We start from the raw sequence: 15,960 nt of genomic DNA, 5'->3' as shown, positions 1-15,960 counted from the left end.
GCTGTTAATTTTATTCCCTTTATTTTATTGTTTTTTCTTTTTTTAATTCTCTATTTAATTTTTTTCCTTTTGCACTTTTTTCACAGCTTCAATTGTGGTGGTGTCGTTTGACTCATAAAATTTTCATTTTTATACATTTCACTTTATAACACCGCTAATTAAGTATAATATGAATAAAAAGCAATAGAATCATGTAAAATATGTATATTTTACATTGTTTTCTTGTTACTTTTTTTATTATTGCTATTTCACGGAACAATTTGTTAAGGTAGAGTAAAGTTGAGAAATTTTTTATTAATTTCATTGTTATTTAAAATTTACGTGTTGCGGTTTATATTTAACGGTAATACTTGCTTTATATTGTTGTCAAATCAAATTGCAGTTTCTTTGCATACTTGGTGGCTAAGGTTTTTCAGCGGAATGTTTATAAAATGGTATTGCCATTGGATTTTGAATCATAGTAGAGTTGGTCAAATATCAAATTTTGTAAGGAAATCAACTGAATCGTCTACGAAACTTTTTCCATATCACGAATTTTCATTTTATGACTTTAATTGCCCATTAGCATATAAAAGAAGTAATTCGAATATCACCACTGTTAGTTGTATGATTTAAACTGCTTAACAAAATATAGAATTAACATCCGCGAAAGTAGTGCTTGATGACTTCAAAGAAGTAATTATGTAATTGATTACTTTTATATTACCAATAATTTAATTTTAATTGTTTCTGTTTTATGACTTTAATTGCTCATCAATATAAAAGAAGTACTTCCAAAAGAGTTCATTTACATTGAAGTATAGCTTGATGACATCCAAGAAGCAGTTTTGTAATTGATTACTTTTATGTTACCAATAATTGTTATTTTAGTTGATTTTTGTTGAAGTATGTTAAGTCAGCAGTTGGACTTGAAATTAGAAATAAAACTTCGAAAATTCAATTAGATTTATAAGTAATTGTAATCAGATATTACTCAATTACAAATTAAGATTACTTGTCACTACAACAATTCGAAATACATGTAAGTTTTATCTAACTCAATACTTTAAAAATAATTAACATCCGCGAAAGTATTGCTTAGTGACATCAAAAAAGTAATTCTGTAATTGATTACTTTTATATTATAAAAACCAAAGAACTATTTACAAAACTACTTCCGCATAAGAACTTTATGTTTTAAGACTTTAATTGCCCATTAATATGTAAAGAAAGTACTTCCAAAAGAACTCATTTTCGCCCAAGTGTTGCTTGACGACTTCCAAGAAGTAGTTTTGTAATTAATTACTTTTATATTATCAATTATAAATGATATGTAATTATAAATATAACTTCAATTACTTTAATTCAATTACATTTATAGGTGGTATCACTCAATTACAAATTACAAGTAATTTTCAATACAAAAATTAAAATTGTAGTTATATATACATAAGTAATATTAATCAAAAGCCTGGCATTTGAACTGCCAAATAAATCATCTTTTAAACAAGTCTAATCCCATCTTTAAGTTGTTGGAAATCATTAAAATTTTCTATTCCAAAAAGCAATTTTTTCTCAGAAAATTTACTTTGTATAAAAACTAATAATTTTTAATTAATTAAAAACAAACTGCTGTTGTCATTCAAAAATTTAAATAACTTTCAAATCTTGTTCCTAATTTCCATACAATTAAGCTTGTCATTCAAATTAGTAAATATTATTTGTAGCATATTTGTATACATAGTACCTACAGTGTAGTGTCCCTTAAATAAATCAAGAAATTTACTCAATTGAAATAATGTTAATTGGCCTAATAATTATCTATTGCATAAACATTCTCAAAACAACTTCTGGTCGAAATGTTTGAAATATAAACACGTTTGCTTTATTAAGAAAACAACAGCAACAAAAAACTATAGATTTATAAATTTTCTCAGATCATAAATATTTGTTCTTCGGCAGTAGCACTAGGTACTAAAAATAATTATTAAGTACAAATATTTCTCTCTTGATAGTATTATGAAGCTGTTGATGACTATTATTACCATGACTATATACGTAGTCATAGTAATTTATTTTTCTTTATGTTAGGTATTCAATGAAAGTTTCTAATAACTATTAAGAAAGTAATATTTCCCAGCAGTTTAACCAGAAGTCATCGTATCGCATTTTTAATTATTTCGTTGTCAGAATTTTCAATTGTCTTTTTAAGATCTATTGTCTTCTTTTCTAAACCTGCTGCCTCGAATAGCAGGGTACTAAGGCCTTTTCTATGTTTAAGTGTATTAAGATATTTATATGTAAGTTAAACATGTTTGTACATGTACAAAGACTTAGAGTTAATTAAAAATATCTTAAGTAAGTAAAAGACAACAACTTAACTACAAAGGTTGACCAAAAAAAGTTGTCATTTTCTTTTTTCATCTTAACTGTAGTAACCGTAGGAAAAAAATATTTTCCCCTTTTTACTTAAAAACTTTTCACTTTTATCAAACTAGACCAAGACATAAAATAGTTAAATTGTTCTTAGATTTAATATTCTATATACATTACATACAGTTTCAGCAGGACAGACTGAGACTGAATATATGGAAACGCCTTGTAATATACTATAGTTCACTTGTACACAACTATGAATGTATGTTTCATTGCTGAATTGTTGTTGTATACTTTAAAAGGATTTAGTTTGAACGTGAGTTTATGTCTATTTTATTGAAATGTCAATTCAATTCTATTCACTACTACAATCTAAGTTCTTCATTTCCGTTTTAGTTTTCTACATGTCTGTTTTAAAAGAGAGGGAAAAAGTGAGTGTGTTGTTTTAGTAATGACTATATGCATACATATACATAAGAATATCCTGCAGATCACAGTAGCTTTCTTGTATTTGTCTTACATAACTGCCTCTTAAGGTCTCGTAGAAAAATTTTGTTTTTAAATCAAAAGCCTCTTGATTACTAGCAAATAATGTAGTGAATTAAATTCTCTTTTGACTTAAAACTGCAGGGTATTTACATACATGCAAATACCTACATATACATATGTATCTTCAAGTGCTTAATATCTGTGGGTCTTCTTGTGCGTTTTGCTGAAATCAAAAAATAAACTGTTGGGCTTCAATATTAGAATAGTTCTAATCAATTGTTTATTTAAAATAAAATTTATGCATGTTAGGAATTTTTGCAAATGTAAATATTTAACAGATTAAAAGCTTTATTTTTATTTCAGAACTTATGGAAATATGTATTTTATACTAATATACACAAAACGTTTGTTGATATCTATAAATTTTATTTTTTAAGGGATAAAATCTATAAATTTATTTTGTGTTGAGTTAGAATGATTGAATATTTATGGACTGCTTGTGGTAACATCTCTTTGTGGATGAAATGTTTTAACTGAAAACGGAAATAAATGTGTGGGTTTATCTTTGTTTTATAAAAGATTTTTTAATGATTTGGCTGAGCCAAAAAACAAAATAAAATGTCTTCAACTGTTAACGGAGTATTACTCTGGAAATATGCCCTAATGAAGTTATTGTGTGACTTCACAGCAAAAACTTCCATTATTTCAGGCAAGTCCCTCAACCTCAAACTAACTAACTACTCAAATACCTACTTACTAATTAACTAACTAACTGAATAACTAACTAACTAACTAACTAACTAACTAACTAACTAACTAACTTACTAACTAACTAACTAACTAACTAACTAACTAACTAACTAACTAACTAACTAACTAATTAACTAACTAACTAACTAACTAACTAACTAACTAACTAACTAACTAACTAACTAACTAACTGGCCTCCGGTAGGTTAGTGTTCTAGTCTGGTAGACCGGAGGTGGTGAGTTCGATTCCCACCTGTGGCACTGGTTCAAACTAACTAACTAACTAACTAACTAGCCACCAGGGGAAGCGCTGCATGATATAAGATTATCCAACTGATGGCGTCGAATTTAAATTTTTGTCAATTACCTAAATCGCTAAACGATTATTTACGTGCAGAATACACGTAACTAACCAAAAGGTTCAAATATATATAACATCCATACATTAATACAGGTCCAAAAAATATTTTCAATATAATTAGAAAAAGAATTCTAAAAAATTTTACGAAACTACCATCTCTACATAAATAAAATTTTAATACAAGTTTTACATGGACAGCCAGTCAGACGGACGGACATAGCATAACCGACTCAGAAAACGATTCTAAGCCGATTGGTATACTTTAAGGTGGGTATAGGATGAATATTTTTGTATGTTACAAACACAAGCACAAACCGAATATACCCTCCGCACTAAAGTTGTGTAGGTTATAAAAATATGGATGTAAAAACTATAACTGTAAAATTAAGAAACAAAATATACCATCAGATATGTAGTGCACTCTTCTCTCTTTTATCGATAAGCTCTTTTGTTACAATTTTTGTTTTTTTTCTGACTTGTTTGTTTGTTAGTTCAAGAATACGTACGTGTGACTTTAGTTTCTATGTATAAGTAACAACTTAAAACCATTATAACTCCCACAATTCTTAGCCGATCTTACTAATTATTGTGCATATTTGAGAACAAAAGATCCTTTAAAATAATATATTTCTTGTTAATATCGGAAGTATACTGTAGGAGTAAAAGGGGTCACAAAAAGTCGCCTTGATTAATTATATAGATATTTCGAAACGGGATATATACAACGTTGACATAATTTCCATTAGAACTGCCATTTCAACATGTAAAGCCCAATTAAAAAGCATAAAAATGAATAAATTATATTTCATAAATAAAAACCTACCAGTGGATACCTGTAGCAATTTAGTAAATTAAATTGTATTCATAACACACTTCATAGATGCTACTCACTCAAATAAAAAACAAATAAGAAAAAAAACAATTTACTAAATTTAATTAAATTCTCTCACTAAGCAGTCATGCCAAAATAGAATTATAAAACAATTGTCTAAATATTTATTTATTTGTATACACACCCATTTGTTGTATGAAAATCAACAATGATTTTCTGTTGGGAAATATGTATAAGAGGGAACCACCCAACCATTATGTTGCCAACATTTAGCTATTTTACTCCATTTTTTTGCTATTGTTATTCCATTCAATACGATTTGTTATTTAAACCCAAAACTGAAAGCCAGTGTAACAAACAGAAAAAAAAATCACTTAAATACAAAATTATTTATTAGATACAATAAATATTTAACGCTTTTATAAGTACGTGCAATGTAAGTTAATTTTAGCAATAAATACGCATTTTATCATCCCCTTGCCTCACACTTTCGCTTTTTTTTTCTACTGTTCTATCTATTGTTGTTTAATGGTATTTGGTCGAAATATTTGGTGAATACTCTCAATTGTGATAACATAATTTTATAGTCCTTCTTTTTTTATATTTTGAAAGAGCCTGGGGTGGTTATAAAAATTTAAGTTATTTACAGTTATTTTTGTTTGTTTGTATTTTTATATCGATTGTTTTATTTGCTACTTATTTAGTAAGTTTTAAGTATTTATTTAGTTAATTATATAAATTAATTTTATTCTCCTGTGTATTTTTTTCTCTCTTTGCAGACAACTTTTATCACCGAATTTAATACAGAAACATTATCATTCTAGTGGCTATTTAGTAGATGGCAATCGTCATGTAAGTATTTTTAAGTGGTGAATTTTTTAAATATTTCTTTGCGTTAAAAGTTTAGAGACAATTTAAAAAAAAAAAGCAATAAGTTGGTTTAGAAAGGAATTTATGTGGTTATTAGATTGTTTTTGATAGTATGTACGAATTTGAAGGATGGAGTTTTGAATTTGGTTTTGTAAATGACTATTTGAGGGGTTAAATAATGTATTTGAAAAACCATATATTCCACAAAAATATTACACGCCTGGTTCCAAGTTAACACCAAAGTGTTTATTTTTTAGTAACATCCGTTGTCAAAATATGTTTGGATATTTGTGAAATCAGCAAAAGTAAAAAATAGGTATCAAATCAACAACAAGAAATAATATTGTGTTACCAAAGTGACAACGTTGCATTGACGAAAACAATGCGTTGTTGCAATAAAAACGATGTGCTGTCAATATTACAATGGTTGTTGTATAAATTTCGATACTTTCTATTTCGATATTATCTATGTAATAAATAAAATAGTCAATAGGCTGTTCAATGAAATAGGTTCAACAGACTTTTCAGTATATCAGTAAATATTTACTAGCTCTAGAATATACTGATCAATACAAAACTCTGTTCAATAATAGATTTTTACACCTTATACTAAACAATAGGACACTTCTATTTAACCAAATATGATCTAGTCTATGCACAGAGGCAATGGCGTTTAAAGATAATACACTCTTGGTACCAAATTATCACCAAAGAGTTTAAAATTATTCAATAACATCCGTCGTCACAGTATGTACATATAGTTGTCCAAACAACAACAAAAATATATAACGTTAATGTGTAATAATGTGTTATTAAAGTTTCAAACAAAACATCGCATTGTCGAAATGACAACGATTCGTTATCATAATTACAATGTCCATTGCCTAAATGATATGAGGCATAATCGAAATGACAACAATGCGTTGTTGCAATGCCAACGATGTGTTGTCAAAATTGCAATTGTTGTTGTCTAAATGATAAATGAATGTGAATTGTATACGTATTCATTGTCTTAATTTCAACAAACTTTTTACAACGGATTTTATCAATTTCGATACAATTCTATCGGTTTTTATCTCTATGTAGACAATTTATAACAAAACAAAGATGTAATTTTGTATTGAAAAGAACCTTATTATATAGAAAAAAATAATACTTCTAAACATAAATGCCATATGCTTGATATTAAAGAAAAATATTCAACTGTGATACCTAGGCATGTGTATGTAGTATATAAAGACACCTTAAGTCCAATATCTTCAATTCAACTTTTCCTTTTATTTTTGCTAGTGACAGCTTTCCCCCGAGTCAACTGTTCCTAAAGTGTAACAAATTTAATTGAATGAAATGAGAACAAGGGGAACTGACTAACATACGTATAAATAACATAAATTAATTAAAAAAAACGAAAATCAAAAAAGCAAAATTTCAAATGTTGTATTTCATTTTAAAAATTATGTCATGTACTAAGCTCAAACAACAATAAACAATAATAATAAAAATTATTAAAGTAAATCACGTCTTAGATCAAATTTTTATTTATTTATTTATGTTTTCCGAAAAAAAATGACTTTCAAATACAAGTAATAAACGGAATTGTGTTTAAAATGTTAGCACGTCTGTTGAATTTTATTTTACTTTTCTTTTTTTATTTATTAGTTTAAGACGAGACACTTTTACATCTATGAATAACGACTTTTTGTTTGTGGATTTTTTTCTTGACTTGAATCCAAAAAAAAAAAAAACTTTTCACCAGAGTAAATTGCAAAATTGTTATAAAATTTAGCTGGGAATCAAAAAAAAATGTAAAAAAAAAACAAAAAAGTAAAAAAAACAGGGGGAAAGATTTACAAAATTGTTCTCTAAACTGTACGTGTTTACATTATTACATTAAAATTAACACAGAGTTCAAGACTTTATTCAGCATTTTTCCAATTTGCAACTGTTAAGAAGGGCAAGGAGAACTTTTTAAACAAATCTACAATTTAAATATACAAAAATATACATACACATATAACATCCGGATTCACAAAGATATTAAACGTTTATTTTTGCTTTATTAAGCACATTTTCCATACAAAATTCCTATAATCAACCATTCAAAAACTTTATTACGCATTTTTGAATAGGGGTGGTAAATGTTTATTTTAGTATTTTATACAAATTTGACAGTTTTCTGTGTGCAAAAATTTTAACATAAATTTTGAAGTGTATTTAAAGGATACAATTAAATATTAAAAAAACACTTTTTTATATGTCTGCCATTGGTTTTCGTTTTAATTTTATTTTCATATGATTAACAAACAAATAAAGTTTTTTTTTTTCATTTTCTATAACAAATTGTATGATTAACACTGACATTTTTTAACTGCACGTGTAGATCTAGGATTATTTGGAAATAAGTATTACAACGACATACATACATAAGAAAAAACTTCAATTGATAAATTTTCGTTTGCATTTATATCTTTGTCTGGATGTGCGTGTGTGTCAAAGCCCTCTTCATGTGGCATTAAGCCAATAGACATTTGATAGACGGACAGACAGATATGTATGTATTTTCGTGTATGTACGAAATATTTTACAAAATAAATGAAAAAATTATTCACATGTGAATAATGGCAAGTAAATCTGGAAATGTGTTCTATTTCTTCCTCAATTTTAGTTTAAGTTATCCTTTAGCGAGTTTAATAATAATTTTATATTTTATTTAATAATAGTTTTATTCCGCTTTTCTAGTTCAGTTCTAGTTCATTTCTAGTTCAGTTCTAGTTCAGTTCTAGTTCAGTTCTAGTTCAGTTCTAGTTCAGTTCTAGTTCAGTTCTAGTTCAGTTCTAGTTCAGTTCTAGTTCAGTTCTAGTTCAGTTCTAGTTCAGTTCTAGTTCAGTTCTAGTTCAGTTCTAGTTCAGTTCTAGTTCAGTTCTAGTTCAGTTCTAATTCAGTTCTAGTTCAGTTCTAGTTCAGTTCTAGTTCTAGTATTTATAAAATATCTATTGAATTCCTAATAATTCACATCATATTATAGATTTGACTAAAAAACTTTCTAATCTGTTACCGGAAAAAAACAATTTAATGTTTATTATTTATAGTTTTTTGTGTTAAATAAAAAAAGGAACTCTTATAATATTAACTATAAATTTTCGATTCGTTTCTTTTACATAAAAATTTTAGCTAATAAATCAATATTAATAATGTTATTTGACAAATATTTATGTTTTACAATTTCAGGATATTGAACATTGTTATTATCATGGTACTGTTAAAGATTATCCAGGTGCTAGTGCGGCATTTCATACGTGCAACGGTGTTAGTGGGGTCATACACATAGGAAATGAAACATTTGTGATACATCCTTTTTATGGCGGTGATCTATCGGTAAGTTATTGAAGATAATTTGCAAATATACATGCGATATTAAAACGACTACACATTTACAAAAATTACAAAAATAAATGTTTATAAAATAATACACAGAATTAAACGAAAAAAAGTTATTACAAAATTATGATTTATTGAGTGTGCAACTAAATTCACTTTTCAACACTTTAAAACATATTTAGACATACATATTTGAAAAAAAACTTTGAACAATAAGCTTATTTAAAATTGTCCTTAACTTTTGTTAAGGCTCGTTTATAAAGTTGTTTTTATTATTTTTTCTTGATTATTTTTTTTTCCTCGTTGAAAAGTTGGTACAATAAAATAAACACATAAGTATTTAATACTTACTTATAGTTTTTTCTATAAAATACTCAAGTTGTTAGAGCTGTTAAATATTGATTTTTTGGTATAAAGAGTTGTAAACCTTTATTACCTTTAAACAGTTTTGGAAAATTTTCAAACTCCCTCATTAAGATTAGTTCTAGCCAAGGCAGTAATAAATGGTCTTCGTTCTAAAATCTATTTTGTATTATAAAATTTATGTTGAAATAAACCACACCATACCATTAAATCATTAAAATGTTTTAAATTCAGATAAATTCACCAACATCATTGCTGCTAGTTTTTTCACATTTATAGAATGCCAAACCTGCTGAAAAATTAAATACAATATAATATTTCGATTATTTCCACTGAACGCGACACCAATAAATAAATCCTAGAAAAAAAAACAAATCCTTGAAAATCTTTTAAAAAAAAAACCTTCCAATACCAAATCGTTATAAAAACACATACGTACACATACAAAATCTTTCCTTCACTAACTAGAAAACAAATATGAAAAAATCATGGCTAAATGTTACTCCGCTGCTACCAAACCATAAATGTGAAAACTTATGATTTGAATTATTTTTTTATTTTCAATTGTTGTTGGTACAATTCTAGTTCTATTCCTATATACATATTACAGTCGTATTTTTTTATTATTTCTATTTTTTTATTATTACACACATAAACGTTTTCACCATTTATTTGAATTTTTATATATTTGTAACTGTAGAATCAAATTTAACACTCCAAGTCAGGCATATACAACCATTTTTTTCTAGATTTTTTTATTGAAATCTCAATCGCAAAAAAGCAGCAGCGACAACAAACGAAAATTAGATTTATGGCTGTTAACGTTTATATTGATTTTCATTGCTACCATCAACCACGAATTTGCTCCATTTCTATAAATGCTTTTTTTTTACTCAACCGTCTTGTTTTTCAGTTGTTCAAATACAATTCGATGAAAAAAAGTAGAAAAATAAAATTCAAATGGAATATAAAATATTAATATTTTACCAGCAAGGCGTGTGAGACCAGAAAAAGATTGTATGAACGAGCGATTTGTTAAGAGGGGCAAAGTGTAGACAAAAAACACAAATAAACCTGCTGACTACAGACTGCTTTTTACTTAAGAAAATATGAAAAATTTAAATTTAAAACATTGATGAAAGTAACAAATGTCTGGTTAAGTTAGTTGTATAAAAATAGTAGAAAATTATTTTACATCATCAGTAATAATTTAAGGATATATAGCTAAAGGATACAGTATTAGTTAAAAGCAAAAAGAAATTTTATAAAAAAATGTTAATAGTTTTTCCTGAGAACTACATATTTTTAGTCTGAGGTAGTTCTTTAACTGGGGAATGTGTCCTTGCTTTAATCTTTGTTACAGAAAGAAATTAAAATATAATTTTTAATCGAAAAGTATAATTCCGAAAACTTACAGGACAGTTGTTCATACGTCTTTCAGGAAATAATTTTAAATGCTTAATAGTTTTTCTATTTTTGTTTTTGTTTAACTTTATTGGAATTACATGATAATGACTTGTAGTTACGCAACAACTTACTTTTAAATTACATCTACAAACTCTCTACATTACTCGTATTTACTTTTAAATTACATCTACAAACATTCTACATTACTTGTAATTACAAAAATAAGGAGTTGGCTATAAACACATACATACCTAAGAAGATATTACTGCGGCCTTCAGTAAATATACTTTTAAATTTATGGATTTTATGTCAATTTGCTCACAGACATTGTGATACTTTTGAAATTGTCATAAAGTCCACGGACACTATGACTGAAGAAAGTTTAACATAACGTACATAGACATTATGTCACTGGACATTAATTATGAGACACCATTCAATAAACCACTAAACAGTTATTTTGTAAGAACTGTTGACTAAAGATTACTAGATCCAGGATCGTATACTGTTTTGGCAATTTTTTAATTCGCATTTGTAAGCACTTATTTAAGTACTTACATGCATGCTTTGAATGTCATCGTCGTGTTAAAATGTATAAGTAGTCAACACAATATATAATTTACATAAACCTTAAAATATCTGAGGGCTTTAAAAATTGTATTTCTACTACCATAGGGATAATGAACAGCATGTTATTAAACAGAATTTACAGTACAATGAAAATTTCATACTGTCCTTAAATATTGCTTACTTTTTTCCTAAATAAATTAAAAATATATTTCATAATTAACTTACTGCATTAGAGTACCTTTTAAATCAACTTTATATACTAAAAGCAAATATTTACTTTCTAAGAAAGGTTTTCATAACCTAAACAAAGCTATAAGTTATTATAACCTATTAACCTGCAATTTGTCTATTACTTTTTTTTCTGTGTACTAATTATTAAGGACAATACTGTATAAACATAGTATATGTGTATGTATATTCATTGATTAAAAATAAAGCATTATATTCAAACTCAGTCAACAGCACCAACGCCAACGCCATTGCCACCATCAAATCAACATCATCGTCATCATCATAATATTAAATTTTTCTTTTCTTTTGTATTGTTTGTTTAACACTTTATGTCTTCGTTTTCAGTTTTCTTTATGAGCATATAGTTTATAAAAAAGAAATTCCTTTTTTTTTTCTTTCAAACAAAAAATGTCTTTGCCGCCATCATTTCCAAATTCTCATCAGTTTTATAAGATGAAAAACAAAATGGAAAATAATATTGGCAAATATATAAAGAAAGGAATGAACGAATAAATGAATGAATAAATCTGTTGTACAATGCAAAGTTATGATACCCATGAGTTTATTTTATTTTTTATTACAAACACACAAAACCCTTACTGATCTTAAGAACATTTATATTTGTAAATACTTACATATGAATACATACATATGTATATGATGTTTTTGTTTTACATTTCAACCTTTTGTATTTCTGGTTTTCTTCTTTATATGATTGTTTTGTTTGTTATATTTTTGTAGATATTTGTTGTAATATATTTTTGGTTATATGTTTATTATTGTTTTTTTTTTTGGTTTTATTATTATTTTTGAAAATAAATACCTTGGAAATCGTTGCCATTACCTACCAATACCTTATGGAATTTTCATCTTGCATTCTCACATTTTTTATTTTCTGTTTTTATGAAGTCGGTGATAAATTTTCAATACTATGTACATTAGGGTTGTAACCAAAATGTGGTTCTATTACTACGTGGTAGACCATAGTGTTTTAATAACGAAAAGAATTTGAAACGCAATTCATGTATATCCTTCATCACTATATTTAGTGTTGATTTTTGCTGATGTTTGTAGCACCCAATAATATTGTTCATAGACCTACCTTAAAGCACCTTCCTGTAGAGACCATAAGGGAGAAAATAGACCGTTGCAGTTTTGCATAAATATTCCATATTAATGAAAATGAGATATATTACTGCATGACTTCGCCAACGGTAAACAACTTTGTTAATTATACAACAAATATGATCAAATGTTGTTTAATTTGCTTATATGCAATCTAATGTTGAAATGGATAAAGAATCATAATTGACCCTACTCCCTATATAAGGTCACTTTCAGAAAATCACTTTAACGCTCATAACTGGCCTTATACTTAGTATCAGTTTAATGATGATATTCGTAATTTGTATGAGTATCGGTCACACTTTATGCTACCTTAAGACCTCACTTGAAGACCTCATGTGAAAAAAATATTTCTACCAATTTAGAGTTCGGTTTATAATATACCGTATTCTCTATAATTCCCCCTTTATGTATAAAAATTTTTATGAATAAATTTACTTAAAATGTCGCAATATTGTCGAGATATGAGTTTATTAAAAACAAGTAAGAAATATGATACCCTACACCTGTTACAAAGAGTAAAATGTCATTAAGTTTTAATAATAGTATAAAATATGGTTTTGCAGCTTCATTCGACATACGAGTATGTTAAACATAATTATGAACATAAAAGCCCTATTCGGCGAGTCCAGTTGTATGGGGTCTAGGTGAAATAATGCACCGATGTTAATTTTCAATAGGCTTCGTCAACGTAGAAGATCATGTGCCAAATTTCATTGAGTTACATCCAAAATAATTTGATTACAAGGTTTACATGGACGCACAGAGAGACAGACAGACGAATGAACATAGCTAAATAGACTCAGACAATGATTCTGAGCCGATTGATATACTTTAAAGTGGATATAAGACCAATATTGTTGTGCGTTACAAACCCTCTAAAGTGGTGTAGGGTATAAATAGTTATGAGCTCTAAAACCCTGTAACGACAGATTTGAACAAGTCCAATGACTTATTTTCAATTACGATTTGTAGTTTATTTTACGATATAAGTATATACAATATTGCTGGGCATTACAAACATTAGCACAAACCTAAAAAACGTTTTTTTTAGTACAATTTTATACACTTTTCACTATGATTTCGTTTAAGATTTGTTAAATTAAATTAATTTAATTTATTATACTATTAACCTTCGTGATCAAACTTTTAATAATTCTATCAGATATTATTTCGAGAAGTTTGCTATTAATAATCAGCAATAACCATTTAAAAATAACGGAGATATAAGTAAAGATCTTAGACAAAATTTCATTAAAAATACAACGACAACAAAAATGTTTCTTAAATTAATACAATTTTTATTAATTTTATTGTTAATCTTCAATCTTTTTGATCTTACTCTTTGATGTAAATTTGTAAAAAGACCACAAATGATTTCTTTTTAGTTTATAAATCAATCATTTATTTTATGAATATTAAAAAATTTTGCAAACTCTCTTTGAAATTTAGCTTCAGAGCTTAACAAAACGATTAGTTTTAATAACTTGGATTCTTTATACAATTTTCCACTTTAAGATAAATTTCAAAATATTTTGCTAATTCATATAAAATAACTTTTGTTTAATCAACAGTAACAATAATCATCGATAACTTGTTTTAGTTTCATATTAAACACTCGTTCGTTATAAAAAGGATATTTTTTACTTTGACCTAGAGTTTAAATAAAATTTTGTTTTTCACGTGAAAAGCATATAAATTCAAAGAGTTAGAAATAAACTAAAAAAATACTTAGTCTTATATATTTTTCCACTTATATTTTTTTCCCAAAAAGGATTGAAAGCGGTTTTATGTTATGTTACCGTATACTTTTAAACACATACATGTGTATTTACAACCAGGCTAACAATTTCGCTTTAACAATAAAATAAAAAAAGGTTAAAGTGAAGTAAAATATGTATAAAAAAATTGTTGGCTCAGTTTTTTAACTCTTTTGTTAGTGATGATGACGATGACGTTGAAGAGCCTGACGAGGAAAGAGTTGAAGTGGGCATGTGATAAAGGTTACTTTTGTTTTTTTGCTGTTGGTTGAGTGGGAAGGACCAAGTTTTTTTTTGTTTTTATGTTCACATATATTTTTATAATTTTTGTTTTTATACTTTTGCTTTATTTGCCGCCTGTTTGTAGCAAGACTTTGCCACATCACTTGCCACACTCATACACATACAAATATACCAAACAAGCGACCAACCCGGCCACTATGTGAGGCGCGGAGTTTGCGGTTTTATAACATTTTGTCGTTTTTTTCATGTATTTTCCAGATTAGCTGCCATTTTTCTCTTTTCTTCATTTGAAATATTTTCTGTGTTTAAAAAAAGTTTTCCATATATATTTATACATGTGTAAACATACATATATACATTGTTAATTAAAAATCTTTTTGGTTTAACTGATTTTTTTAATTTGTTGTTGGTTGTTGTGTTTTCTAATAATTTTCTCTAAAGGTTTAAATTTTGACTTTTTCTTGGTAATTTGTCAAAGGCTTAATAAATTTTTTGTAGGCGGGAAGTAAAATTTATAAACAAAATTAATAGAAATGTTTGAAAAAGTTCTAAATTTCTTTAGGGATTTTAAAAATACACTCATACATATATACAACCTACTTAAACATTAAAATATAATTATATTTGAGCATATTCCTAAACCCCAAAAATAAAGCAAAGTAGGTTTAATACTTATATCAAAATTTTTTTCCTCAAAATATTGGTTGTGGTTGACAAGTAAAGAGGAGTTGTCTGGCATACTTATATGTCACTCACTCGTTACACATTTGTGATGTTCTATTTTGCTTGAACGCCAAACAAACATGACGTATGATTGATAAGCATTTGTAAGAACCAAAGTAAAAAAGAAGTATATTAAAGTCCCATAACAAATTGCTTGAAATAAAATGATTGTTTTTTTTTGTGCTGTCTGAAAAAAATGAAAAAAACGAACTATAATTTTGTATATAGAAAAAAGCCAGAGATCAAAGTAAAGTACATATTAAAGTGAAATATAAAAAAAGGATTTCGTTTACAATTTTACATGCTTTTCATTATGATTTTCTTTAAGGCTGATACTTTCCTTTTTTTCGTTTTTGTAACAAAAGTGTTGGGATCACGTTTTAGGTTGAATCTTATTTTTAGAAAATATATATCTCATTACTTATATTAAGTTGGTTTAATGTGTTGATAAGCTGTAAAGCTTAATATAAAATTATTTATAGAATTAAAAAATATAGTTTTTAG

The 15,960-nt window shown here is 26.9% G+C and overlaps 1 protein-coding gene across 14 annotated transcripts in view; it reads left to right on the top strand.

Annotated features, from left to right (window-relative positions):
• LOC111677536 (disintegrin and metalloproteinase domain-containing protein 23) overlaps window positions 1–15,960 on the top strand; it is a 325,168-nt gene that overhangs the window by 225,642 nt on the left and 83,566 nt on the right. For all 14 annotated transcript variants that reach the window (XM_046946670.1, XM_046946671.1, XM_046946668.1 and 11 more), the window contains 2 exons: window positions 5,566–5,638; window positions 8,885–9,031. In XM_046946670.1, coding sequence (XP_046802626.1) covers window positions 5,566–5,638; window positions 8,885–9,031 — 220 coding nt within the window. The remainder of the gene's footprint in view (window positions 1–5,565; window positions 5,639–8,884; window positions 9,032–15,960) is intronic.

Source organism: Lucilia cuprina, chromosome 3 (genome assembly GCF_022045245.1).
Source record: "Lucilia cuprina isolate Lc7/37 chromosome 3, ASM2204524v1, whole genome shotgun sequence".
NCBI lineage: Eukaryota > Metazoa > Arthropoda > Insecta > Diptera > Calliphoridae > Lucilia > Lucilia cuprina.
Note: the sequence above shows the minus strand (reverse complement) of the source record. Positions and strands in the feature narration are given on the sequence as shown.